Source organism: Entelurus aequoreus, linkage group LG16, assembly GCF_033978785.1.
Source record: "Entelurus aequoreus isolate RoL-2023_Sb linkage group LG16, RoL_Eaeq_v1.1, whole genome shotgun sequence".
NCBI lineage: Eukaryota > Metazoa > Chordata > Actinopteri > Syngnathiformes > Syngnathidae > Entelurus > Entelurus aequoreus.
Window position 1 is genome coordinate 12,033,562 of NC_084746.1, and position 27,156 is coordinate 12,060,717.

General features: G+C 38.4%; 2 protein-coding genes across 3 annotated transcripts in view; one reads left to right on the forward strand and one right to left on the reverse strand.

Moving 5' to 3' along the window:
- Positions 1–27,156, forward strand: part of clstn2a (calsyntenin 2a) — a 636,349-nt gene that overhangs the window by 20,834 nt on the left and 588,359 nt on the right. The window lies entirely within an intron of this gene.
- The window catches only part of LOC133631448 (nicotinamide/nicotinic acid mononucleotide adenylyltransferase 3-like), a 41,755-nt gene continuing 18,015 nt past the window's right edge, over positions 3,417–27,156 (reverse strand). The window contains exons 4-9 of the mRNA XM_062023649.1: positions 26,518–26,597; positions 20,372–20,786; positions 17,056–17,171; positions 16,767–16,945; positions 8,667–8,768; positions 3,417–3,799 (exon numbers count right to left, since the gene is read on the reverse strand). Coding sequence (XP_061879633.1) covers positions 3,749–3,799; positions 8,667–8,768; positions 16,767–16,945; positions 17,056–17,171; positions 20,372–20,786; positions 26,518–26,597 — 943 coding nt within the window. The 3' untranslated portion in view covers positions 3,417–3,748. The remainder of the gene's footprint in view (positions 3,800–8,666; positions 8,769–16,766; positions 16,946–17,055; positions 17,172–20,371; positions 20,787–26,517; positions 26,598–27,156) is intronic.

Below are 27,156 nucleotides of genomic sequence, written 5' to 3' on the forward strand. Positions count from 1 at the left end.
CAAGAAATTTGAAAGACTTGGTCTTCACTTGTTTAAATAAATTCATTTATTTTTTTACTTTGCTTCTTATAACTTTCAGAAAGACAATTTTAGAGGAAAAAATACAACCTTAAAAATGATTTTAGGATTTTTAAACACATATACCTTTTTACCTTTTAAATTCCTTCCTCTTCTTTCCTGACAATTTAAATCAATGTTCAAGTAAATTTATTTGTTTTATTGTAAAGAATAATAAATACATTTTAATTTAATTATTCATTTTAGCTTCTGTTTTTTCGACAAAGAATATTTGTGAAATATTTCTTCAAACTTATTATGATTAAAATTAAAAAAAAATATTCTGGCAAATCTAGAAAATCTGTAGAATCAAATTTAAATCTTATTTCAAAGTCTTTTGAATTTCTTTTAAAATTTTTGTTCTGGAAAATCTAGAAAAATAGCTTGGTCCAATTTGTTATATATTCTAACAAAGTGCAGATTGGATTTTAACCTATTTAAAACATGTCATCAAAATTCTAAAATGAATCTTAATCAGGAAAAATTACTAATAATGTTCCGTAAATTATTTTTTTATTTTTTTAAATTTTACATGAGTTATTTGTACAAACATGGTGCAAAGTAATTCATGATTTGTTAAAAAATGTTAGTGGCTAGCTAGTTAAAATGGGATATTGTGATTTCACGAGACTGTCTTAGAAGTCATCATTTAAAAATGTTCAATTTGAAAAATGTGCACTTAGAGAAAATATAAAAATAAAGTGTTGCATATTGATATTTATCTGTTTCTATATATATTTAATGTGAGAAATCATTAAGATGATCAGTGTTTCCACAAAGATAAATATCATTAATTATTAATAATAACATAGAGTTAAAGGTAAATTGAGCAAATTGGCTATTTCTGGCAATTTATTTAAGTGTGTATCAAACTGGTAGCCCTTCGCATTAATCAGTACCCAAGAAGTAGCTCTTGGTTTCAAAAAGGTTGGTGACCCCTGCACTATAGCATCATGTAGCATTGCTAGGTGCTAAACATACAAACTAACAATAACAAACCAGAATAAAACAAACACTTGCTGTACTCGGTGGCCTAGTGGTTAGAGTGTCCGCCCTGAGATGGGTAGGTCGTGAGTTCAAACCCCGGTTGAGTCATACCAAAGACTATAAAAATGGGAGCCATTACCTCCCTGCTTGGCACTCAGCATCAAGAGTTGGAAATGGGGGTTAAATCACCAAAAATTATTCCCGGGTGCGGCCACTGCTGCTGCTGCTCTCTGCTCCCCTCACCTCCCAGGGGGTGATCAATATTCCATTTGCGGATTGCAAATACAATTAGATATGGTTTAATGGACACAATGAAGCACAAATAAGCATATAAAGTCAACTTGATTTTCTGCTCTACGGCTACTTTAGCCTCACAAAAATACACTTGGAAAGTTCACGTTAAAGTACCAATGATTGTCACACACACACTAGGTGTGGTGAAATTTGTTGTCTGCATTTGACCCATCCCCTTGATCACCCCCTGGGAGGTGAGGGGAGCAGTGGGCAGCAGCGGTGCCGCGCCCGGAAATCATTTTTGGTGATTTAACCCCCAATTCCAACCCTTGATGCTGAGTGCCAAGCAGGGAGGTAATGGGTCCCATTTTTATAGTCTTTGGTGTGACTCGGCCGGGGTTTGAACTCACAACCTACCGATTTCAGGGCGGACACTCTAACCACTAGGCCACTGAGTAGGTAAAGAGGCGTGTTTGTTTTCTTTTATTGATTGTTTTTCCACTCTACGGCTACTTTAGCCTCACAAAAATACAGTTGGAAAGAGGCGTGTTTGTGTTCTTTTATCGATTGTTTTTCCGCTCTACGGCTACTTTAGCCTTACAAAAATACACTTGGAAAGAGGCGTGTTTGTTTTCTTTTATTGATTGTTTTTCCGCTCTACGGCTACTTTAGCCTTACAAAAATACACTTGGAAAGAGGCGTGTTTGTTTTCTTTTATTGATTGTTTTTCCGCTCGACGGCTACTTTAGCCTTACAAAAATACACTTGGAAAGAGGCGTGTTTGTTTTCTTTTCTTTTATTGTTTTTCCACTCTACTGCTACTTTAACCTCACAAAAATACACTTGGAAAGGGGCGTGTTTGTTTTCTTTTATTGTTTTTCTGCTCTACGGCTACTTTAGCCTCACAAAAATATACTTGGAAAGAGGCGTGTTTGTTTTCTTTTATTGTTTTTCTGCTCTACGGCTACTTTAGCCTCACAAAAATATACTTGGAAAGAGGCGTGTTTGTTTTCTTTTATTGTTTTTCTGCTCTACGGCTACTTTATAGCCTCACAAAAATATACTTGGAAAGAGGCGTGTTTGTTTTCTTTTATTGTTTTTCTGCTCTACGGCTACTTTAGCCTCACAAAAATACACTTGGAAAGAAGCGTGTTTGTTTTCTTTTATTGATTGTTTTTCCGCTCTACGGCTACTTTAGCCTCACAAAAATACACTTGGAAAGAGGTGTGTTTGTTTTCTTTTATTGATTGTTTTTCCACTCTACGGCTACTTTAGCCTCACAAAAATACAGTTGGAAAGAGGCGTGTTTGTGTTCTTTTATCGATTGTTTTTCCGCTCTACGGCTACTTTAGCCTTACAAAAATACACTTGGAAAGAGGCGTGTTTGTTTTCTTTTATTGATTGTTTTTCCGCTCGACGGCTACTTTAGCCTTACAAAAATACACTTGGAAAGAGGCGTGTTTGTTTTCTTTTCTTTTATTGTTTTTCCACTCTACTGCTACTTTAACCTCACAAAAATACACTTGGAAAGGGGCGTGTTTGTTTTCTTTTATTGTTTTTCTGCTCTACGGCTACTTTAGCCTCACAAAAATATACTTGGAAAGAGGCGTGTTTGTTTTCTTTTATTGTTTTTCTGCTCTACGGCTACTTTAGCCTCACAAAAATATACTTGGAAAGAGGCGTGTTTGTTTTCTTTTATTGTTTTTCTGCTCTACGGCTACTTTAGCCTCACAAAAATATACTTGGAAAGAGGCGTGTTTGTTTTCTTTTATTGTTTTTCTGCTCTACGGCTACTTTAGCCTCACAAAAATACACTTGGAAAGAGGCGTGTTTGTTTTCTTTTATTGTTTTTCTGCTCTACGGCTACTTTAGCCTCACAAAAATACACTTGGAAAGAAGCGTGTTTGTTTTCTTTTATTGATTGTTTTTCCGCTCTACGGCTACTTTAGCCTCACAAAAATACACTTGGAAAGAGGTGTGTTTGTTTTCTTTTATTGATTGTTTTTCCGCTCTACGGCTACTTTAGCCTCACAAAAATACACTTGGAAAGAGGCGTGTTGTCTTATATTGATTGTTTTTCCGCTCTACGGCTACTTTAGCCTCACAAAAATACACTTGGAAAGAGGCGTGTTTGTTTTCTTTTATTGATTGGTTTGATCAGTGTCACAGTCCAATAAGAACTGGAAGGGATATCATATATTTACACACACGTCTTGGTCCTGAACGCTGGCGTCCCTCAACTACAGTCAAAGGCAATTAATTTATTAAGATAGACCTGGTGGACTCACTTCAATGCATCCACATGTGCTCATCAAACAAGAACCCACCCCAGAGTCAGTGTTTCTGGGCTGTGACATGACGCACAGCAGGGCAGCCATTGATGGAGGAAGCAGTGAAGGTGTGGTTCATGGAGATCCTAAGGTGAGGGAGAACTACCTAATGGACCGGATGCTTGGCTCAAGGAGGTACTTTATGTCTTCTTGAAGACCTGCTTGGAGACCACCCCTGCAGCTCTCAGCTCCTGCAAAACATGCAAGACATCCTGACGTGAGCTCAGTGTGACAGTGTGGGGTTCTTTGGTCCCACAGTGTGGGGTTCTTTGGTCCCACAGTGTGGGGTTCTTTGGTCCCACAGTGTGGGGTTCTTTGGTCCCACAGTGTGGGGTTCTTTGGTTCCACAGTGTGGGGTTCTTTGGTCCCACAGTGTGGGGTTCTTTGGTCCCACAGTATGGGGTTCTTTGGTTCCACAGTGTGGGGTTCTTTGGTCCCACAGTATGGGGTTCTTTGGTTCCACAGTGTGGGGTTCTTTGGTCCCACAGTATGGGGTTCTTTGGTTCCACAGTGTGGGGTTCTTTGGTCCCACAGTGTTGGGTTCTTTGGTCCCACAGTGTGGGGTTCTTTGGTTCCACAGTACCACCTTAACATTTGACAACCAAACAATTATACACTTATTTAATAATACTACCTTAACATTCGACAACAAAACAATCATACACTTATTTAATAATACCACCTTAACATTTAACAACAAAACAATTTTACTCTCATTTAATAATACCACCTTAACATTTGACAACAAAACAATTATACACTTATTTAATAATACCACCTTAACATTTGACAACAAAACAATTATACACTTATTTAATAATACCACCTTAACATTTGACAACAAACAATTAGACACTTATTTAATAATACCACCTTAACATTTGACAACAAAACAATTATACACTTATTTAATAATACCACCTTAACATTTGACAACAAAACAATTATACACTTATTTAATAATACCACCTTAACATTTGACAACAAAACAATAGTATACATATTTAATAATACCACCTTAACATTTGACAACAAAATAGTACACTTATTTAATAATACCACCTTAACATTTGACAACAAAATAGTACACTTACATTTGACAACAAAACAATTGTACACTTATTTAATACCACCTTAACATTTGACAACAAAACAATAGTACACATATTTAATAATACCACCTTAACATTTGACAACAAAACAATAGTACACATATTTAATAATACCACCTTAACATTTGACAACAAAACAATTATACACTTATTTAATAATACCACCTTAACATTTGACAACAAAACAATTATACACTTATTTAATAATACCACCTTAACATTTGACAACAAAACAATTATACACTTATTTAATAATACCACCTTAACATTTGACAACCAAACAATTATACACTTATTTAATAATACCACCTTATTATATGACAACAAACAATTATACACCTATTTAATAATACCACCTTAACATTTGACAACCAAACAATTAAACACTTATTTAATAATACCACCTTAACATTTGACAACAAACAATTAGACACTTATTTAATAATACCACCTTAACATTTGGCAACCAAACAATTATACACCTATTTAATAATACCACCTTAACATTTGACAACAAACAATAAGACACTTATTTAATAATACCACCTTAACATTCGACAACAAAACAATTATACACTTATTTAATACCACCTTAACATTTGACAACCAAACAATTATACACTTATTTAATAATACCACCTTAACATTCGACAACAAAACAATTATGCACTTATTTAATACCACCTTAACATTTGACAACCAAAAAATTATACACTCATTTAATAATACCACCTTATTATATGACAACAAACAATTATACACCTATTTAATAATACCACCTTAACATTTGACAACCAAACAATTATACACTTATTTATTAATACCACCTTAACATTTGACAACAAAACAATTATACTTATTTAATAATACCACCTTAACATTCGACAACAAAACAATTATACTTATTTAATAATACCACCTTAACATTTGACAACAATACAATTATACACTTATTTATTAATACCACCTTAACATTTGACAACCAAACAATTATATACTTATTTAATAATACCACCTTAACATTTGACAACCAAACAATTATACACTTATTTAATAATACCACCTTAACATTTGACAACCAAACAATTATACACTTATTTAATAATACCACCTTAACATTTGACAACCAAACAATTATACACTTATTTAATAATACCACCTTAACATTCGACAACAAAACAATTATACACTTATTTATTAATACCACCTTAACATTCGACAACAAAACAATTATACACTTATTTAATAATACCACCTTAACAATTGACAACAAAACAATTATACACTTATTTAATAATACCACCTTAACATTTGACAACAAAACAATTATACACTTATGTAATAATACCACCTTAACATTTGACAACCAAACAATTATACACTTATTTAATAATACTACCTTAACATTTGACAACCAAACAATTATACACTTATTTAATAATACCACCTTAATATTTGACAACCAATTATACACTTATTTAATAATACCACCTTAATATTTGACAACCAATTATACACTTATTTAATAATACCACCTTAACATTTGACAACCAAACAATTATACACTTATTTAATAATACCACCTTAATATTTGACAACCAATTATACACTTATTTAATAATACCACCTTAACATTTGACAACCAAACAATTATACACTTATTTAATAATACCACCTTAACATTTGACAACCAAACAATTATACACCTATTTAATAATACCACCTTAACATTTGACAACAAAACAAGTATACACTTATTTAATAATACTACCTTAACATTCGACAACAAAACAATTATACACTTATTCAATAATACCACCTTAACATTTGACAACCAAACAATTATACACTTATTTACTAATACCACCTTAACATTTGACAACCAAACAATTATACACCTATTTAATAATACCACCTTAACATTTGACAACCAAACAATTATACACTTATTTAATAATACCACCTTAATGGTTGACAACCAAACAATTATACTTATTTAATAATACCACCTTAACATTTGACAACCAAACAATTATACACTTATTTAATAATACCACCTTAATATTTGACAACCAATTATACACTTATTTAATAATACCACCTTAACATTTGACAACCAAACAATTATACACTTATTTAATAATACCACCTTAATATTTGACAACCAAACAATTATACACTTATTTAATAATACCACCTTAACATTTGACAACCAAACAATTATACACACATTTAATAATACCACCTTAACATTTGACAACCAAACAATTATACACTTATTTAATAATAGCACATTAACATTCGACAACCAAACAATTATACACTTATTTAATAATACCACCTTAACATTTGACAACAAACAATTAGACACTTATTTAATAATACCACCTTAACATTCGACAACCAAACAATTATACACTTATTTAATAATACCACCTTAACATTTGACAACAAACAATTAGACACTTATTTAATAATACCACCTTAACATTCGACAACCAAACAATTATACACTTATTTAATAATACCATCTTAACATTTGACAACCAAACAATAATACACCTATTTAATAATACCACCTTAACATTTGACAACAAACAATTAGACACTTATTTAATAATACCACCTTAACATTTGGCAACCAAACAATTATACACCTATTTAATAATACCACCTTAACATTTGACAACAAACAATTAGACACTTATTTAATAATACCACCTTAACATTTGGCAACCAAACAATTGTACACTTATTTAATAATACCACCTTAACATTCGACAACAAAACAATTATACACTTATTTAATACCACCTTAACATTTGACAACCAAACAATTATACACTTATTTAATAATACCACCTTATTATATGACAACAAACAATTATACACCTATTTAATTATACCACCTTAACATTTGACAACCAAACAATTAAACACTTATTTAATAATACCACCTTAACATTTGACAACCAAACAATTATACACCTATTTAATAATACCGCCTTAACATTTGACAACCAACAATTATACACTTATACTGCAGGAGAGATTTCCCCTGACATTCTTTTTTTTTTTGTTGAGTGGTCAGCTTGAAGCGTCCCTCTGTCTCGGGCTTCCTCGTGGTCATGTGACACGAGTGTCTGTTATGATTTTGCTTCCTAGTTTCAATGACCCGCCTTATCTTGCCTCTGATTGGCCAGTCCGTAATGTTTCTCCCTAACCTTAGCCAATTGTGACTCATCATAGGAACACCAACCAATCATCATGGATGTTTTCCGTCTGTATGGATGTTCTCTGGGTTTTCTACATATTTTTGGGGGGCCTTGATTCGCAGTCCATTTTCTCTCTTTATAACTTTGATGTAAGCTACCTCGCTAAAAGTAGCTTAAGTAAAAGTTAATCGTTTCAAAAAGTAGCCAAGCTACAACTTAGCTACATGTAGCTTGTTATTGCCCATCAGTGATTGTACTTAACCAGCTGTAATATCAGTTTGCACCAGCAGAGGCCGCTGTTGCTCTTCTCCAGCAGCCTGCAAGGTGTCACCTGTGGTCTCCATCAATAATAACATCAGCTGGCATGGCTTCAACAAAACAACCAGGCTGATTGCTTTTTGTTGAAGCGCTGACAACCGTAATCACATGGAGGGAAATCTGATAATGGGAGACTAATGATATTGGTCATTACTTTACAAATTCTTTTCACATGCTAATGCCGTCATTACACGCCACAGTGGGGTATGCAACGCATCTATTGAAGTGCTGGTAATGGGAATTACAGCTGGGTGGCAAATGTTAATAGATCTACGGGCACAGTTATCGATGAAAAAACACACAATAAACACGTTTTTATCTCACGTTATATGTGCTGACAGGCATTTAGGATTTGGATTAAAGTGTCCAAATGTGCAATTAATATTCATGGCAGGGGGGCGGCGGGCTCTTACCAGATGAAGCTCGTCTCCGTCCACCCAGTGGCTCCAGCCTCGTCCTTCGATCTCCCCTTTCTGCACGCACACCAGCTTGTCTCCCTCCCAGGTGATGGTGGTCTGCGTTTACAGGTCAGGACGAGAGACGTCACTAAGTGACCTGGTGTAGGCTGAAACATGTGAAAGACGCTGCTCCGATAACACCGGCTCATAAAGGATGCATGTGACCTTCATTCACTCTCGGCCTTTAAACAGCTTACAGCTTATCTGTAATCAGCAAGCAAAAAAAGGTATTTCTCTCTCAAGGAAAAGATCAGCTTTGATCCCTTTCAGCATGCCGTGTCTCAATCTGATTACATAAAATGGGCTTATTTCTAATAATCAAGACAACATTCTTCTTATCTTATTGCAACTGAAAGACTGATGTTATGCATATTTAGTACAGCTTCCTATATTGTGTAAACCTGCTCAAAATAAACCAATTTTAGGATTGTGGAGTGCATTTCTAATTTACTTCCCTTATTCAGCCAGATGAGAAGGACACAATATTAGAAACACCCTCCCGCTCAACACAATAATGAACATTAGCGTCCATTTTTATTGGGCTCATCAACACGGAGTGGAGAATTATTACACTGATTTTCCTTTATATTCTCCTACTCGGTGCAATACAAACAATGGCGTGGCTTTTCTTTTCATTTTTATGCAGATGACTGCCAAAAATACCTGCCACTATCCAAAAAATGACCGTACCCCCCTGGCGCCCCTACTCGAGTGCTTAAACGACGTCATGACAGGCCTGGTTAGCTCAGAATGTTTTTTTTAAATCTTAAAGAGGGGAAGTCGTGCTGCTCGCTCACACAGATCCTCTACTACAGGGGTGTCCAAACTTTTTCCACTGAGGGCCGTACACTGAAAAATTTAAGCATGCGGGAGCCATTTTGATATTTTTCATTTTGAAACCTTAAAGGCCTACTGAAAGCCACTACTACCGACCACGCAGTCTGATACCGTAATTTCCGGACTATAAGCCGCTACTTTTTCCCCTCGTTCTGGTCCCTGCGGCTTATACAAGGGTGCGGCTTATATACGGCCTGTTCTTCTCCGACACCGACGAAGAGGATTTCGGTGGTTTTAGTACGCAGGAGGAAGACGATGACACAATGATTAAAGACTGACTTTTCATATACCGGTAGGCTGGTTATTTTGATAACGTACAGGCGAGCACTTTGTATTACTTTGCACCGTTGTATTATTTGTACTCTGCACGAATGCTGTTCGCCATGTCAAAGATGTGAAAGTTTGATTGAATGATTGAAAGATTTATTGTTAATAAATGGGACGCTTTGCGTTTCCCAAAAAGTCATCTCTGTCCCGACAATCCCCTCCGTGGTAGCAGGAACCCCTATATACTACGCTAATTACACATCAAAACCCTGCGGCTTAAAGTCGGGTGCGGCTTATATATGGAGCAATCTGTATTTTCCCCTAAATTTAGCTGGTGCGGCTTATAGTCAGGTGCGGCTTATAGTCCGGAAATTACGGTAGTTTATACATCAATGATGAAATCTTAACATTGCAACACATGCCAATACGGCCGGGTTAACTTATAAAGTGCAATTTTAAATTTCCCGCTAAACTTCCGGTTGAAAACGCCTTTGGATGATGACGTATGCGAGTGACGTCACTAGTTAAACGGAAGTATTGGTACACCTTTGAATCCAATACAAAAAAGCTCTGTTTTCATCTCATAATTCCACAGTATTCTGGACATCTGTGTTGGTGAATCTTTTGCAATTTGTTTAATGAACAATGAAGACTGCAAAGAAGAAAGCTGTAGGTGGGATCGGTGTATTAGCGGCTGGCTGCAGCAACACAACCAGGAGGACTTTGACTTGGATAGCAGACGCGCTAGCCGACGCTAGCCACCGACCGCGCGGATGATCGGGTGAAGTCCTTCGTCGCGCCGTCGATCGCTGGAACGCAGGTGAGCACGGGTGTTGATGAGCAGATGAGGGCTTTGATTGATTGATTGAGACTTTTATTAGTAGGTTGCACAGTGAAGTACATATTCCGTACAATTGACCACTAAATGGTAACACCCGAATAAGTTTTTCAACTTGTTTAAGTCGGGGTCCACTTAAATTGATTCATGATACAGATATATACTATCATATATACTATCATCATAATACAGTCATCACACAAGATAATACAGGCTGGCGTAGGTGGAGCGCTAATGTTTTTATCATAGCTCTGTGAGGTCCCGTTGCTAAGTTAGCTTCAATGGCGTCGTTAGCAACAGCATTGTTAAGCTTCGCCAGCCTGGAAAGCATTAACCGTGTATTTACATGTCCAGGGTTTAATAGTATTGTTGATTTTCTGTCTATCCTTCCAGTCAGGGGTTTATTTCTTTTGTTTCTATCTGCATTTAAGCACGATGCTATCACGTTAGCTCAGTAGCTAAAGAGCTTCACCGATGTATTGTCGTGGAGATAAAAGTCACTGTGAATGTCCATTTCGCGTTCTCGACTCTCATTTTCAAGAGGATATAGTATCCGAGGTGGTTTAAAATACAAATCCGTGATCCACAATAGAAAAAGGAGAAAGTGTGGAATCCAATGAACCCTTGTACCTAAGTTACGGTCAGAGCGAAAAAAGATACGTCCTGCACTGCACTCTAGTCCTTCACTCTCACTTTCCTCATCCACAAATCTTTCATCCTCGCTCAAATTAATGGGGTAATCGTCGCTTTCTCGGTTCGAATCTCTCTCGCTGCTGGTGTAAACAATAGGGAAATGTGAGCAGCACTCCAGCTTGTGACGTCACGCTACTTCCGGTACAGGCAAGGCTTTTTTTTTATCAGCGACCAAAAGTTGCCAACTTTATCGTCGATGTTCTCTACTAAATCCTTTTAGCAAAAATATGGCAATATCGCGAAATGATCAAGTATGACACATAGAATGGATCTGCTATCCCCGTTTAAATAAAAAAAATTCATTTCAGCTGGCCTTTAACAAAATATATGGATTTTTTTTTTAACATTTAGGGCTCCCGGGGACCATAAAGAGTCTCAGTCATTAAAATGTAAAAAATAAGTCAAATTATTATTATTTTTTATTTAACGCTTACAGTAAATCTCTATATCTACTTGAGGTTGATATAAAGTTAAAAAAAAAAAAAAAGGTTTTATGCCTTTTCTGTCAAAGACAACTTTGTTTTTTATAGTAAAACTGAAATATGCAGTATTTAGTAAGTAGAGCCCTAAAATATAAATTATGCAGGACATCATTGATTTTAATTCTTTAATAATTTTGAGTAATCACAGTGAAATGTTAAATAAAATCCTACTAAATATATTTGGGATCCAAAAGGTCCTCCACTCATAAAGTGATACATTTTTTATAGTTTTTTTTTTACTTTTAACACTTAAATTACGAGATGAACTTCAGATATACCTGTCGATTTTACGTTTGAACTATTATTTTATTTGTTTTATGCTCTTTTATGGCAACCACACAATATATGCAATATTTTTTCCACATAAAACATTTTAAAGTGATATTTTTTTAAGTAATAATTCATTATAACATAGATTTTTAGTCTTTTTTTTTTTTTTTTTTTAGCAATGGCAAAAAAAAGAAAAATAAACAAAGACAAAAGAAAAAAAACAGCCTGCATGGCAGCTTTGTGTCAACATTGCAACTTTTTCTCATTAGATTTCACCTCATTCCACTTTTTTAAAATGTTTTTTTACATTTTTGCAATATTATCAATTTTGCCATTTTTGCAGAATGTGTGGCGGTCCGGTAAACAATTAGCTGCGGGCCGCACTTTGGACACCCCTGCTCTACTACAATGGTTCTCAAACTTTGCCACCGCAGAAAAGACTTGGCTTTCGAACGTACCACAATAGTGACCAACATTAAAATACAGTAGTGTAGTAGAAATTCCGGACTATACAGACGCTACTTTTTTTCCTACGCTTTGAACCCCGCAGCTTATAAAACGTCACGGCTAATTACCGGTAATGAATTTTTCTTAGTAGTAATATTTTTCATTAAACACATGCAAAGACACTTAAATGGTGTGTTTTTGTTTGTGTTATGGCGACATCTTTTGGACGAGTTCACTCCCTGCTGGTGCTGCTGGGTAAATGCCTTCAGGGGCCGTATTTATCAAGCTTCTTAGAATAACTCCTAAGAAGTCTGCTAAGAGTTGACTTATGAGTAAAGCAATTCTTCGCTGAAAGCTTCACTTAAAAGTTAGTTATCAAGCGTCTTACTCACACTTTCAGCGAAGTGTAGGACTGAATCTTAAGTGTCACACTCAGAGCTGAATTACGACATTACTATGTGCCGTAAACGGAATTTTAGGTGACGTCATTTCTGTGTCCATAGAAATGACCAATCATGGAAGGGAATCCCTTGTCTAAGAATAAATAAATATCTTAGAAATATTTAAGTGGACAATGGGAGTGTATATTTTGACAATAAACTACAAAATAATACAAAACAAACTAGTCCCCGCCCGCACTCACGCTACCGCTCCCTCTCTTCTCTCGCCCACACACTCACTGACATCACTCACCTCACATGCTGTCACCTATTAAAGGGCCACACACACACATACGCTACTCTCATAACATTTTCTTTCCAATTCATTAATTAGGCAACTAATATGAAACTGGTGTGGGTGGCTCTATATATACTAGCCCACTGCAGCCACATGCAGAAATCAACAAGGAATCGAAAATTATTAAATCTGTGACAAAAATAATACCCGCTCTGTCTAAACGATACCGTTTGATCAGCTGCTCGTCATCAAACAAAGCCAGGACATCCTTCCGCTCCCTGAACGTTCGCGCACGTCCCTCTCGCCTCAGTGCCATCCCCCGCTGGCAACTCCTAACCACTTAGGACACCTCTGAAGGTCTCTTAAATATCGTGGAGAGTAGGAGTGATTCTTAGACTTAAGAAAGTTGATAAATAGCTTTTATTTTTAAGTTTGAGAGTAGGACTAAATTTCGCAAATTCTCAGGACTTAAGTGTAAAATGGCACTCTAAGACGCTTGATAAATACGGCCCCAGGTGTTTCCTGCTGTTTAAAGCTCTGGGGCCGTATTTATCAAGCGTCTTAGAGTGCCATTTTACATTTAAGTCCTGAGAATTTGCGAAATTTAGTCCTACTCTCAAACTTAAGAATAAAAGCTATTTATCAACTTTCTTAAGTCTAAGAATCACTCCTACTCTCCACGATATTTAAGAGACCTTCAGAGGTGTCCTAAGTGGTTAGGAGTTGCCAGCGGAGGAGAGAGAGACGTGTGCGAACGTTCAGGGAGCGGAAGGATGTCCTGGCTTTGTTTGATGACGAGCAGCTGATCAAACGGTATCGTTTAGACAGAGCGGGTATTATTTTTGTCATAGATTTAATAAGGGGCGTCATCTCGTCAGCAACATCACGCAGCAGAACTAAAGGTCATCACAATGCTTCGATATCTCGCCACTGGGAAAATGCAACAGTGTCTCCTCCTCTCGCCAGTTTGGTTTTCTTTTCGATTCCATGTTGATTTCTGCATGTGGCTGCAGTGGGCTAGTATATATAGAGCCACCCACACCAGTTTCAAATTAGTTGCCTAAATAATGAATTGGAAAGAAAAGGAAACATTTATTTTTGATTCATTGCCAATATTGTTTGTTTTGTATTATTTTGTAGTTTATTGTCAAAACATACACTCCCATTGTCCACTTAAATATTTTTAAGATATTTCTTTATTCTTAGACAAGGGATTCCCTTCCGTGATTGGTCATTTCTATGGACACAGAAATGACGTCACCTAAAATTCCGTTTACGGCACATAGTAATGTCGTAATTCAGCTCTGAGTGTGACACTTAAGATTCAGTCCTACACTTCGCTGAAAGTGTGAGTAAGACGCTTGATAACTAACCTTTAAGTGCAGCTTTCAGCGAATAATTTCTTTACTCATAAGTCAACTCTTAGCAGACTTCTTAGGAGTAATTCTAAGAAACTTGATAAATACGGCCCCTGAACCGGAAGTAGAGGCGCCGTTCTGTCTTTTGAGTCGTCCATAGCGTTTCTACTCTAATGGATTCTTCATTCATCACTCCAAGCAACGTTTGTAAGTTTTACTATACAACTAAAACAATTCTTACTTACCGTATTTTTCGGACTATAAGTCGCTCCGGCCGAAAATGCATAATAAAGAAGGAAAAAAAACATATATAAGTCGCACTGGAGTATAAGTGGCATTTTTTGGGAACATTTATTTGATAAAAGCCAACACCAAGAATAGACATTTGAAAGGCAATTTTAAATAAATAAAGAATAGTGAACAACAGGCTGAATAAGTGTACGTTATATGAGGCATAAATAACCAACTGAGAACGTGCCTGGTATGTTAACGTAACATATTATGGTAAGAGTCATTCAAATAACTATAACATAGAGAACATGCTATAAGTTTACCAAACAATCTGTCACTCCTAATCGCTAAATCCCATGAAATCTTATACGTCTAGTCTCTTACGTGAATGAGATAAATAATATTATTTGATATTTTACGCTAATGTGTTAATCATTTCACACATAAGTCGCTCCTGAGTATAAGTCAAACTATGAAAAAAAACTGCGACTTATAGTCCGAAAAATACGGTACTAAAGCGTCCCACGTGTGATGTCTGTAGGAGTGTTTTCATGCATATTTGTACAGGCTATCGTAATGTAATCAAGCTAGCATTAGCTAATATGCTAACACATTTACGAGTGTCTGTGTTAGTAGTATTAACTTACAAAGGCATTCTTTTTGTAGTGTTTCAGTTTCGTAAGTTCACCAAAACGTCACCGTGGAGTTGTTGAGTCTCGTTAGCTGATTGGGAGAGCTAGCGGGTCCATGACCATGACTTCTGTTTTGTTTGATCGGCTGCGTTACAGGCACCGTTTGGAAAAAAATTATATTTGTAAATAATTAATTTCACAACGTATAAATCTGCGGCTTATAGTCAGTGCAATTAATATACACCTACATTTTAGTGGGTGCGGCTTATATACCGGTGCACTCTATAGTCCGTACAATATATATATATATGTATAAAGGTTTATTTGAAATAGGGACAGATACAGAAACATCGATATCTGAAATAGTTATCCAATGTATGCATCAGTGTTTGTAGCCAAAGCTAATTTACAACACTTGTCCCCAACAACAACACAGATCTAACATCATTAAAATAGGAAAATAATTCAATGCATATTTAATATTTTTTGCCATTTTAAAATGACACACAGTTTGAACAGTTACACTGTGTTTGAATATTTAATTAAGTGACTATTTGGCGTACCTGTCAGAATAAATTGTATCTAAGTTATCACAAAACTTTGTGTTTCAATGAGTTCCCGGCGAGAAGACAAAAGCTGTCTTTGATCCTACCAAGAAGAAGGCTTGTAAAACTCCACTGTGTAGGATGGGAAGCAACATGAGGGTGTTCTGTTTCTTTGATGTATTGTAATCCACAGAAAGATTTTGTCTTGACCCGAGAACTACAAAGCGGAGAGGAAGCAGGACCAGACTCCCCTCCAGGCACTGCTTCTTTGAAATGTTTTACGACCTCTTCTTTGAACTCTTTTACGACCTTTTCTTTGAACCGACCTTTTCTTTGAACTGTTTTGTAATCAAAGGCGATGGCTGTTTACGACCCCCGTCCCTTAGAAAGAGCTGTTGCCATGTAATCGGGGAAAGTCCAAATAAAAGAGGAGGCGTACAATCTTTTGTCAGAGCGAGAGGATGTTTCTCCTCATTGAGCCAAATTTAATTCTGTCTCTGTTTAATTCCTTGCTTCTTGTCTTGTTTAATAGATGTAATCAGTGTTTGAACCTGACAGGTACACATAACACAGTCTGAGAATCGCTGCTCTACTAGACTTGGGCTTTCTCAAGAACTTTGTATGTGAAATGTACAGCACTTTGGAAACAGTTTGTTAGTAGTGCTACATAAATGAAGTGGATTTGGAAGGGACAAGCGGTAGAAAATGGATGGATGGATGACCATGGCGCCCATATTGCAAAAGTATAACATTGGTGGTGGTTATAAACATACTCACCATACATTTCCTGTCATCTACGCCGGACAAATCCTCCTCAAACTCTTTGCCCACATAGAAATCCATGTTGTAGTTCTTGAAGGTGCTGAGGGTTTTGATGATTATGTGATCCCCGTCGTGGGCGATGTCCTTGTCGGGCTTCAGCAGAGTGGCGATTTTTCTGATGGCAACGTTGACGTCTGCAAAAAAAAAAAAGGAACGCGCACCGTTATTGACGTGTGTGGTATACTCTGAGCTCCACGGTCTTCAGTATGCTGGACCAGGTCAAACACGGGTATTTCAGACTGACCTAGAGCCTTGAGGTACTCCTCAAAGTTGTCGCTGGAGATCATTTTCCAGTATCCGTTCAGATCCACAGGCATTCTGGCGTCGTCGTCCTTCACTCTCGGTGGGCGAGGAGATGGGCTGTGCTAGGCCACTTGTGCTGGAGTGCAAATCCCGCTCTCTCAATCCCCCATTTGAACCCAACTCAAATCTAATCCGATTACCTGCCGGGTCCCATTTTTTTAATGGAAAACGCCGCTCGCACCGCCCACTTCTCCGCGTCACGTAATGGTACAATGCACCTTCATCTGGCAGTATGCTGACCGTGCCTGCGAGGGATTACTGTACATATGTAATTCCATGTGAGCGCCGATTTATGCGTATAATGAGTTCCTTTCAGTCTCACATGAGGGGTTACACAAACACAAACCAGGACACGGGGCACATAGAAATAACGTACTGCGTTTTGGAAATCTTGCAATGTGGGCCAGGTGTAGTAAAATTCTCTTAGAGTGCAGAAAGCCGCACTCTTTAAAAAGCGGACGGCAGTCAGTATTGTCAAATGCACCGTGTTGCGCAATACTTGGAAAATGCATGTAATTACATGCTGCCTGTCGGGGACGTCGTTAGGAGGCACGGAATTAGTTTCCACAGTTGCGCTGGTGACGCACAGTTGTATGACACAGGACCAATAAATACCCCCTTTTAAAGGCCTACTGAAATGAATTTTTTAAATTTAAACGGGGATAGCAGATCCATTCTGTGTCATACTTGATCATTTCGAGATATTGCCATATTTTTGCTGAAAGGATTTAGTATAGAACATCGACGATAAAGTTCGCAACTTTTGGTCGCTGATAAAAAAAAGCCTTGCCTATACCGGAAGTAGCGTGACGTCACAGGGGATAGGGCTGCTCACATTTCCCTATTGTTTACACCAGCAGCGAGAGAGATTCGGACAGAGAAAGCGACGATTACCCCATTAATTTGAGCGAGGATGAAAGATTTGTGGATGAGGAACGTGAGAGTGAAGGACTAGAGTGCAGTGCAGGACGTATCTTTTTTCGCTCTGACCGTAACTTAGGTACAAGGGTTCATTGGATTCCACACTTTCTCCTTTTTGTATTGTGGATCATGGATTTGTATTTTAAACCACCTCGGATACTATATCCTCTTGAAAATGAGAGTCGAGAACGCGAAATGGACATTCACAGTGACTTTTATCTCCACGACAATACATCGGTGAAGCTCTTTAGCTACGGAGCTAACGTGATAGCATCGGGCTTAAATGCAGATAGAAACAAAATAAATAAACCCCTGACTGAAAGGATAGACAGGAGATCAACAATACTACTATCAGGAGACACCGAACCAAACACTGGACCTGTAACCACACGGTTAATGCTGTGTGAAGCTTAGCAATGCTGTTGCTAACGACGCCATTGAAGCTAACTCAGCTACGGGACCTCGTCAGAGCTATGATAAAAACATTAGCGCTCCACCTACGCCAGCCCTCGTCTGCTCATCAACACCCGTGCTCACCTGCGTTCCAGCGATCGACGGCGCGACAAAGGACTTCACCCGATCATCGATGCGGTCGGCGGCTAGCGTCGGATAGCGCGTCTGCTATCCAAGTCAAAGTCCTCCTGGTTGTGTTGCTGCAGCCAGCCGCTAATACACCGATCCCACCTACAGCTTTCTTCTTTGCAGTCTCCATTGTTCATTAAACAAATTGCAAAAGATTCACCAACACAGATGTCCAGAATACTGTGAAATTTTGCGATGAAAACAGAGCTGTTTGCATTGTGATACAATGTGTCGGAATACTTCCGTTTCAACGATCGACGTCACGCGCAAACGTCATCATACATAAACGTTTTCAACCGGAAGTTTCCCGGGAAATTGAAAATTGCACTTTATAAGTTAACCCGGCCGTATTGGCATGTGTTGCAATGTTAAGATTTCATCATTGATGTATAAACTATCAGACTACGTGGTCGGTAGTAGTGGCTTTCAGTAGGCCTTTAAAGACCATGACATAAAGTGTGCACAGCACATTTTTTATATATGACCCAATCCAAACAACCTTTTCCACTCATGACGCAAATAAACTAACACAAAAAGTCAACATGGAGATGTGTTTGTGGATATTTAAAAAAAACAAAAAACGTCCAAGAACAACACATAATTCAAGACTACACCATTTGATTCAATCAATGCATGTGTTAAATTTTGGGGGGGCGGGTTGTGGTGGGTGGGGGGGTGTAAGGGTAACGGGGGGTGTATATTGTAGCGTCCCGGAAGAGTTAGTGCTGCAAGGGGTTCTGGGTATTTGTTCTGTTGTGTTTATGTTGTGTTACAGTGCGGATGTTCTCCCGAAATGTGTTTTGTCATTCTTGTTTGGTGTGGGTTCACAGTGTGGCGCATATTTGTAACAGTGTTAAACTTGTTTATACGGCCACCCTCAGTGTGACCTGTATGGCTGTTGACCAAGTATGCCTTGCATTCACCCGTGTGTGTGAAAAGCCGTAGGTATTATGTGATTGGGCCGGCACGCAAAGGCAGTGCCTTTAAGGTTTATTGGCACTCTGTACTTCTCCCTATGTCCGTGTACACAGCGGCGTTTTAAAAAGTCATAAATTTTACTTTTTGAAACCGATACCGATAATTTCCGATATTACATTTTAAAGCATTTATTGGCCGAAAATATCGGCAGTCCGATATTATCGGATATCTTTAATTATTATATATCCATTCATCCATCCATTATATTAGTATAATACATATAGTTACTTTACATGCAGTCGGCTTTTGGCCCCCGGCCAATTTTTTGAAGCCCAATGCGGCCGCCAAGTCAAAAAGTTTGGACACCCCCTGCTCTAAAGTATTAATTAGTAAAAAAAAGAGCATTCAGAAAATCCAAGTTTCAATACATCATTTATAACTTCCCCCACGCAAAAAAAGGCAACATTTAGGAGATAAAGATAAGTCCAGAGGAAGACGGACAGGATGCCCTCTCGTCCATCGGTTTTGTTGGCAGCTTTTGTGCAAGTAGAGAGTAAAGTCAATCTCCCGGACTAAAAGAGAAGCATCGATGTGTGATTGAAGTCTTACTTCAAGGGGGGAACTCAGGGCCGTGGCACTCATTTCAGTCACGCAGACGCTCTCCTACCTGATGAGCCTGCTCAGAAGCGATCCTCCTTGCAGAATGTCCACAGTGATCGAGGCTCAAGTGCTGGACTCCTAATGCCCAGCGAGGGCTCTGTGAGCATGTCGAGCTGGTGCATCATCAGCTGGTGGAACTCAATCCCTCGTCCTTGAAGACAAGCATTGATCCGTGTCAGTCGTCCAGACTCTCCGCCGGTTGATGTGCCTCCCTGGCGAGCGGCCTCAAAGCCATGCCCTCATTTCTCCTCTCGCTGTCCTCGGTGTAGAGGTTGTTCTGCTGGATGTATTCTATCACAGAGTCTGGGATGAGGTATTTGACGCTGGTTCCCCGCCGGAGAGCCCGTCTGACCTCTGTTGCGCTGGTCTCATTCCTCACCCACTCTTTCACCTGGAAGATGTTCTGTCTGTGGCGCCAGAGTGTGTCCGATTCGTGCACCACCTGCTCGGGCTGCAGACCCCCGCGACTGACGCACACCAGACCGAAGCGCCCGACCACTTCCTCCATGTGCTCGTCCTGCCACAGGCCTGGTTTGTTGAAGGTGTCCAGGAAATCCGCTCCACAGAGCAGCTTGAGCTGAGGAGGAGCACCTGGAATAACATAATGTACGGAATAATTCTGGTTGTGCTTACTGACCTCAAAGCTATTTTATTTGGTACATGGTGAAATGAAAAGTGGGACCAGTAGATGGCAGTCACACACGAGAGATACGTGTAGACTGCAATATGACTTAAGTAAACAACACCAAAATGTTATGTTCCATTGCAAAAATAGAACATTACTCACGGCGCTCAAAAATCTATCAAGATGTTTTAGTAGTACTTTGGTAAGCTATGAAGCCACACCACTTGATGGATTGTACTGTGCTTCAACATGGGAGTATTATTATGGTGCGTGTATAATCCAGGTAAGACATATTATCTGGCGTTTTGTTTCGCAATATAATGCAAAAGCAACTTTTCTTACCTTCTGGTACCTGCTGTTCTGTATTTGGGATCTGCATAAGTCCTAAAAATTTGTGCGAATCCGCCTTTGTAGTTTGTTAGTTAGTCCATAGTCGATAAGGTTCTTCTTTTTCTCTATCTTCTTGTTATGGGACATTTATCCTCCACTGTTGCCATTTTTAATATAAAGTAGTGTAAAGTTCTTACTTATATCTGTCAGTAAACTCGCCATGAAAGCACTAAAACATACCGGTGTAGTGAGTTTACATTATTCACCCAAGGAACTTTAGAGAGTTCCAGTCGGATGGTTTTTGCCTTGCTGTTGCACTAGTGAGCCACGGATGAGGAGATGCTGCTCCGTTATTGACTGAATTAAATGTCATTAAAACAGTTAGCTCCATCTTTTGCCCGCCTTTTCCACTCCCGTCCTTGCACGCTACACCGCTACAAAAAAGATGACGGAGAGAAGACGCTGTCGAAGGTGAGCCACGCAAATAAGACCGCCCACAAAACGGCACATCCTGAAGCGACTGTCAGAAAGCGACTTGAAGATGATCTGTAAAACATCATCTATGCAACATTTTGACTAAAGAACCACCATCACGTTATGTAGACCACAAGGAAGTATTTTACATTTAGAAAAAAGTCATAATAATATGACTCTTTTAATGCGCCCTATAATCTGGTGCGCCTTTTGTATGAAAATAGACCTGACTAGACCCGCTCATCGGCAGTGCGCCTAATAATCCAGTGCGCCCTATGGTCCGGAAAATACGGTAATTGTATTGAAAATTAAACAAAGTTAACAAGCGTTCTCAAATGAAATGCAGAAAAAGTTATATCACTATTACTGAGGATAATGAGGACAAGAAAGAAATGAAATGATGACAGCAGCGACTTAAAGGCCTACTGAAATGAATTTTTTTTATTTAAAGGCCTACTGAAAGCCACTACTACCGACCACGCAGTCTGATAGTTTATATATCAATGATGAAATCTTAACATTGCAACACATGCTAATACAGCCGGGTTAACTTATAAAGTGCAATTTTAAATTTGCCGCTAAACTTCCGGTTCGAAACGCCTGTGAGGATGACATATGCGCGTATGGCTTCCACATTGAAGCCAATACGAAATAGCTGTTTTCATCTCATTCTGGATGTATTCTGGACATCTGTGTTGGTGAATCTGTTGCAATTATGTTCATTGCATTATGGAGAAAGAAGCTGAGCAAGCAAAGAAGAAAGTTCTCGGTGCAAAGCGGACGTATTTTGCGAAGGAAGTCAGCAGCAACACAACACAGCTGGCGGTGTTTCATTGTTTACATTCCCGAAAGATGCAGTCAAGATGGAAGAACTCGGATAACAGAGACTCTATCCAGGAGGACTTTTGACTTCGATACACAGACGCCTGTAGAGAACTGGGACAACACAGACTCTTACCAGGATTACTTTGATTTGGATGACAAAGACGCAGACGTGCTACCGTGAGTATGCAGCTTTGGCTTCCAAACATTTGATCGCTTGACCGTACGTGCGCGTCACGTACGTAACTTTGTTTAAATATATAAGCTTTATGAACCTTGGGTTAGGTGAACGGTCTTTTGGGCTGAGTGATTGTGTGTGTTGATCAGGTGTTTGAATTGTATTGGCGTGTTCTATGGAGCTAGGAGCTAGCAGAGGAGCTAGGAGCTAGCATAACAAACACATAGGTGTTTTTATGCAGGATTAATTTGTGGCATATTAAATATAAGCCTGGTTGTGTTGTGGCTAATAGAGTATATATATGTCTTGTGTTTATTTACTGTTTTAGTCATTCTCAGCTGAAAATCAGGTACCGTGAGTAGCAGCTGCGCTTCCAAACATTTGATCGCTTGCCAGTACGTGCGCGTTACGCACGTAACTTTGTTTAAATATATAAGCTTTATGAACCTTGGGTTAGGTGAACGGTCTTTTGGGCTGAGTGATTGTGTGTGTTGTGCAGGTGTTTGAATTGGATTGGCGGCTTATATGGAGCTAGGAGCTAGCATAACAAACACTGAGGTGTTTTAATGCAGGATTAATTTGTGGCATATTAAATATAAGCCTGGTTGTGTTGTGGCTAATAGAGTATATATATGTCTTGTGTTTATTTACTGTTGTAGTCATTCGCAGCTAAATATCAGGTCACCCCCGCCTCTCACAGCATCTTCCCTATCTAAATCGCATCCACTCCCCACTAGTCCTTCACTTGCACTTTACTCATCCACAAATCTTTCATCCTCGCTCAAATTAATGGGGAAATTGTCGCTTTCTCGGTCCGAATCTCTCTCACTTCATGCGGCCATCATTGTAAACAATAGGGAACTTTGCGTATATGTTCAATTGACTACGTCATGCTACTTCCGGTAGGGGCAAGCCTTTTTTTTATCAGATACCAAAAGTTGCGATCTTTATCGTCGTTGTTCTATACTAAATCCTTTCAGCAAAAATATGGCAATATCGCGAAATGATCAAGTATGACACAGAATAGATCTGCTATCCCCGTTTAAATAAAAAAATTTCATTTCAGTAGGCCTTTAAACGGGGATAGCAGATCCATTCTATGTGTCATACTTGATCATTTCGCAATATTGCCATATTTTTGCTGAAAGGATTTAGTATAGAACAACGACGATAAAGTTCGTAACTTTTGGTCTCTGATAAAAAAAAGCCTTGCCCCTACCGGAAGTAGCGTGACGACACCGGAGGAAGGACTGCAGTGTTTCCCACACATTCATTTATTTGTGGCGGCCCGCCACGAAAGAATTACGTCCGCCACAAAATAATTAAAAAAAAAAAAAAAAAAAAAACAACAATTAAAATTTTTTTTTTTTTTGTTGTCCTGTCCAGCTTCTCAGGCAAATCATATAGTTGATGTAGATGCCCATATCGGCTGTTCAGATTTACTTTACAAAAGAGAAGTGTAGGATACTTCTCTTGTTGCCTTATTTGTATTTGACCACTACTGTTTTCTGTTTATTTGTTACTGACTGTGGCAGGACACCTTTGCCTCTGTTTCACTTTATGTTGCTGGTAAATAATATGGTTGTAGTAGTAGGCTAAACTTAAATGATTTAGTATGCACTAATTAAAGGGGCAGAGCTTTAAGAGACATTTTAGCTTTTATAAGATATATTTTTTGTAAGAACCACAATTAATACATATATTTCAGTGAATAACTTATTGTTCAAATCTGTATATAAATATGTACATAAAGTGTTGTAATTATAATGTAAAATGGATGGATGGATGGATGGACGTTTAAAACAAAACTGTTATTATTAATAATATAATAAGTATACATTTTTTGAGCCTTTTTAGAGAAAATCATATCATTGTAGTAAATTATGCAAATTACTCGATGATGTCATGGTGACCACGCCCATGGCCACGCCCCCACTGCCACAGGTATCTTGGCAGTTTATGGGAAACACTGGACTGCTCATATTTTCCTATTGTTTACACCAGCAGCGAGAGAGATTCGGACCGAGAAAGCGACGATTACCCCATTAATTTGAGCGAGGATGAAAGATTTGTGGATGAGGAACGTGAAAGTGAAGGACTAGCGTGCAGTGCAGAACGTATCTTTTTTTGCTCTGACCGTAACTTAGGTACAAGGGTTCATTGGATTCCACACTCTCTCCTTTTTCTATTGTGGATCACGGATTTGTATTTTAAACCACCTCGGATACTATATCCTCTTGAAAATGAGAGTCGAGAACGCGAAATGGACATTTACAGTGACTTTTATCTCCACGACAATACATCGGTGAAGCTCTTTAGCTACGGAGCTAACGTGATAGCATCGGGCTTTACTGCATATAGAAACAAAACAAACAAGTCCCTGACTGGAAGGATAGACAGAAGATCAACAATACTACCAAACTCTGGACATGTAAATAAACGGTTAATGCTTTCCAGCTTGGCGAAGCTTAACAATGCTGTTGCTAACGACGCCATTGAAGCTAACTTAGCTACGGAACCTCGACAGAGCTATGCTAAGAACATTAGCTCTGCACCTACGCCAGCTCTCATCTGCTCATCACGACCCGTGCTCACCTGCGTTCCAGCGATCGACGGTACGACGAAGGACTTCACCTGATCACCGATGCGGTTGGCGGCCCGGAGACGGAGGAAGTCAAGGTGAGGTCGTTCGGCTAGCGCGTCTACTATCCTCAAAGTGCTCCTGGTTGTGTTGCTGAAGTCCGCCGCTAATACACCGATCACACCTACAGCTTTCTTCTTTGCAGTCTTCATTGTTCATTAAACAAATTGCAAAAGATTCACCAACACAGATGTACAGAATACTGTGGAATTATGAGATGAAAACAGAGCTTTTTTGTATTGGATTCAAAGGTGTACCAATACTTCCGTTTAACTAGTGACGTCACTCGCATACGTCATCATCCAAAGACGTTTTCAACCGGAAGTTTAGCGGGAAATTTAAAATTGCACTTTATAAGTTAACCCGGCCGTATTGGCATGTGTTGCAATGTTAAGATTTCATCATTGATGTATAAACTATCAGACTGCGTGGTCGGTAGTAGTGGCTTTCAGTAGGCCTTTAAAGTATAGTTTAGTTGCTCCTATGTTGTGGAGAGTTCCTTGTCTTTTGTCTTTCTGGAATAAAGTTAAAAAGATCCATCAAGAACTCTCTACAAATTTGGCACTGAAGAGACGAGAATCTCTGTGATTACCTAACGCTAAAAACACTCTGCTTGACATCAAACTACGATGTTATAATATTCTCTTTGGAAAAAAACCTCCAGGCTTGTACTGATGTCGAAACTGAGTCTGAACAGAAAGTCGTAACATTGCAGCAAGTGTGATTAATCCAAGTTTTCAGTAGTTGTGGACACACACACACACACACACACACACACACACACACACAAACACACACACACACACACACGCACACGCACATGCACACACAGTCCTAAAAGCAGCCGATTTAAAAGAATGCCTAATACTCTGAAAGCAGCGGTAGGCTTTTACTCTGCACGTGTTGTATAGCACATTACACGAACACAAATCCTTCACACTGACTAAGCTTGTAAAAGACGTGTTAGAGCAGAATACGCAGGAGAAGAAAAGGTTTTACTGAACACTGTGCGCTTTTGTGCATTCAACATTTCAAACCACTGGCACAGCGCCACCAGCTGAAGGCAATATTCATGTCGCTTACAGAGAGGAAGAAAACAAATAGCCCAAATTCACTTTTTAAAATATTTTGTATATAATTCTCCTCACGTCAAATTTATTTGACAAGTTATTCGTACTAACGTTGCATACTTTGGATACCAATAAGATATACAAAACAAAAACAGAAGGTTTGGTGAGTAATAGGTTCTTACTTTGAGAAGGGTGGCTGCTTCCATTGGAGTCATCATGTGACCTCTCTTCATATTCCTTTAGTATACGACCATAATGATACCTATGCAAGGGTGTGAGAGGGAGGGTATTAAATTCTCATATATTATACATACAAACCCCGTTTCCATATGAGTTGGGAAATTGTGTTAGATGTAAATATAAACGGAATACAATGATTTGCAAATCCTTTTCAACCCATATTCAGTTGAATATGCTACAAAGACAACATATTTGATGTTCAAACTGATAAACTTTTTTTTTTTTGCAAATAATCATTAACTTTAGAATTGGATGCCAGCAACACGTGACAAAGAAGTTGGGAAAGGTGGCAATAAATACTGATAAAGTTGAGGAATGCTCATCAAACACTTATTTGGAACATCCCACAGGTGAACAGGCAAATTGGGAACAGGTGGGTGCCATGATTGGGTATAAAAGTAGATTCCATGAAATGATCAGTCATTCACAAACAAGGATGGGGCGAGGGTCACCACTTTGTCAACAAATGCGTGAGCAAATTGTTGAACAGTTTAAGAAAAACCTTTCTCAACCAGCTATTGCAAGGAATTTAGGGATTTCACCATCTACGGTCCGTAATATCGTCAAAGGGTTCAGAGAAT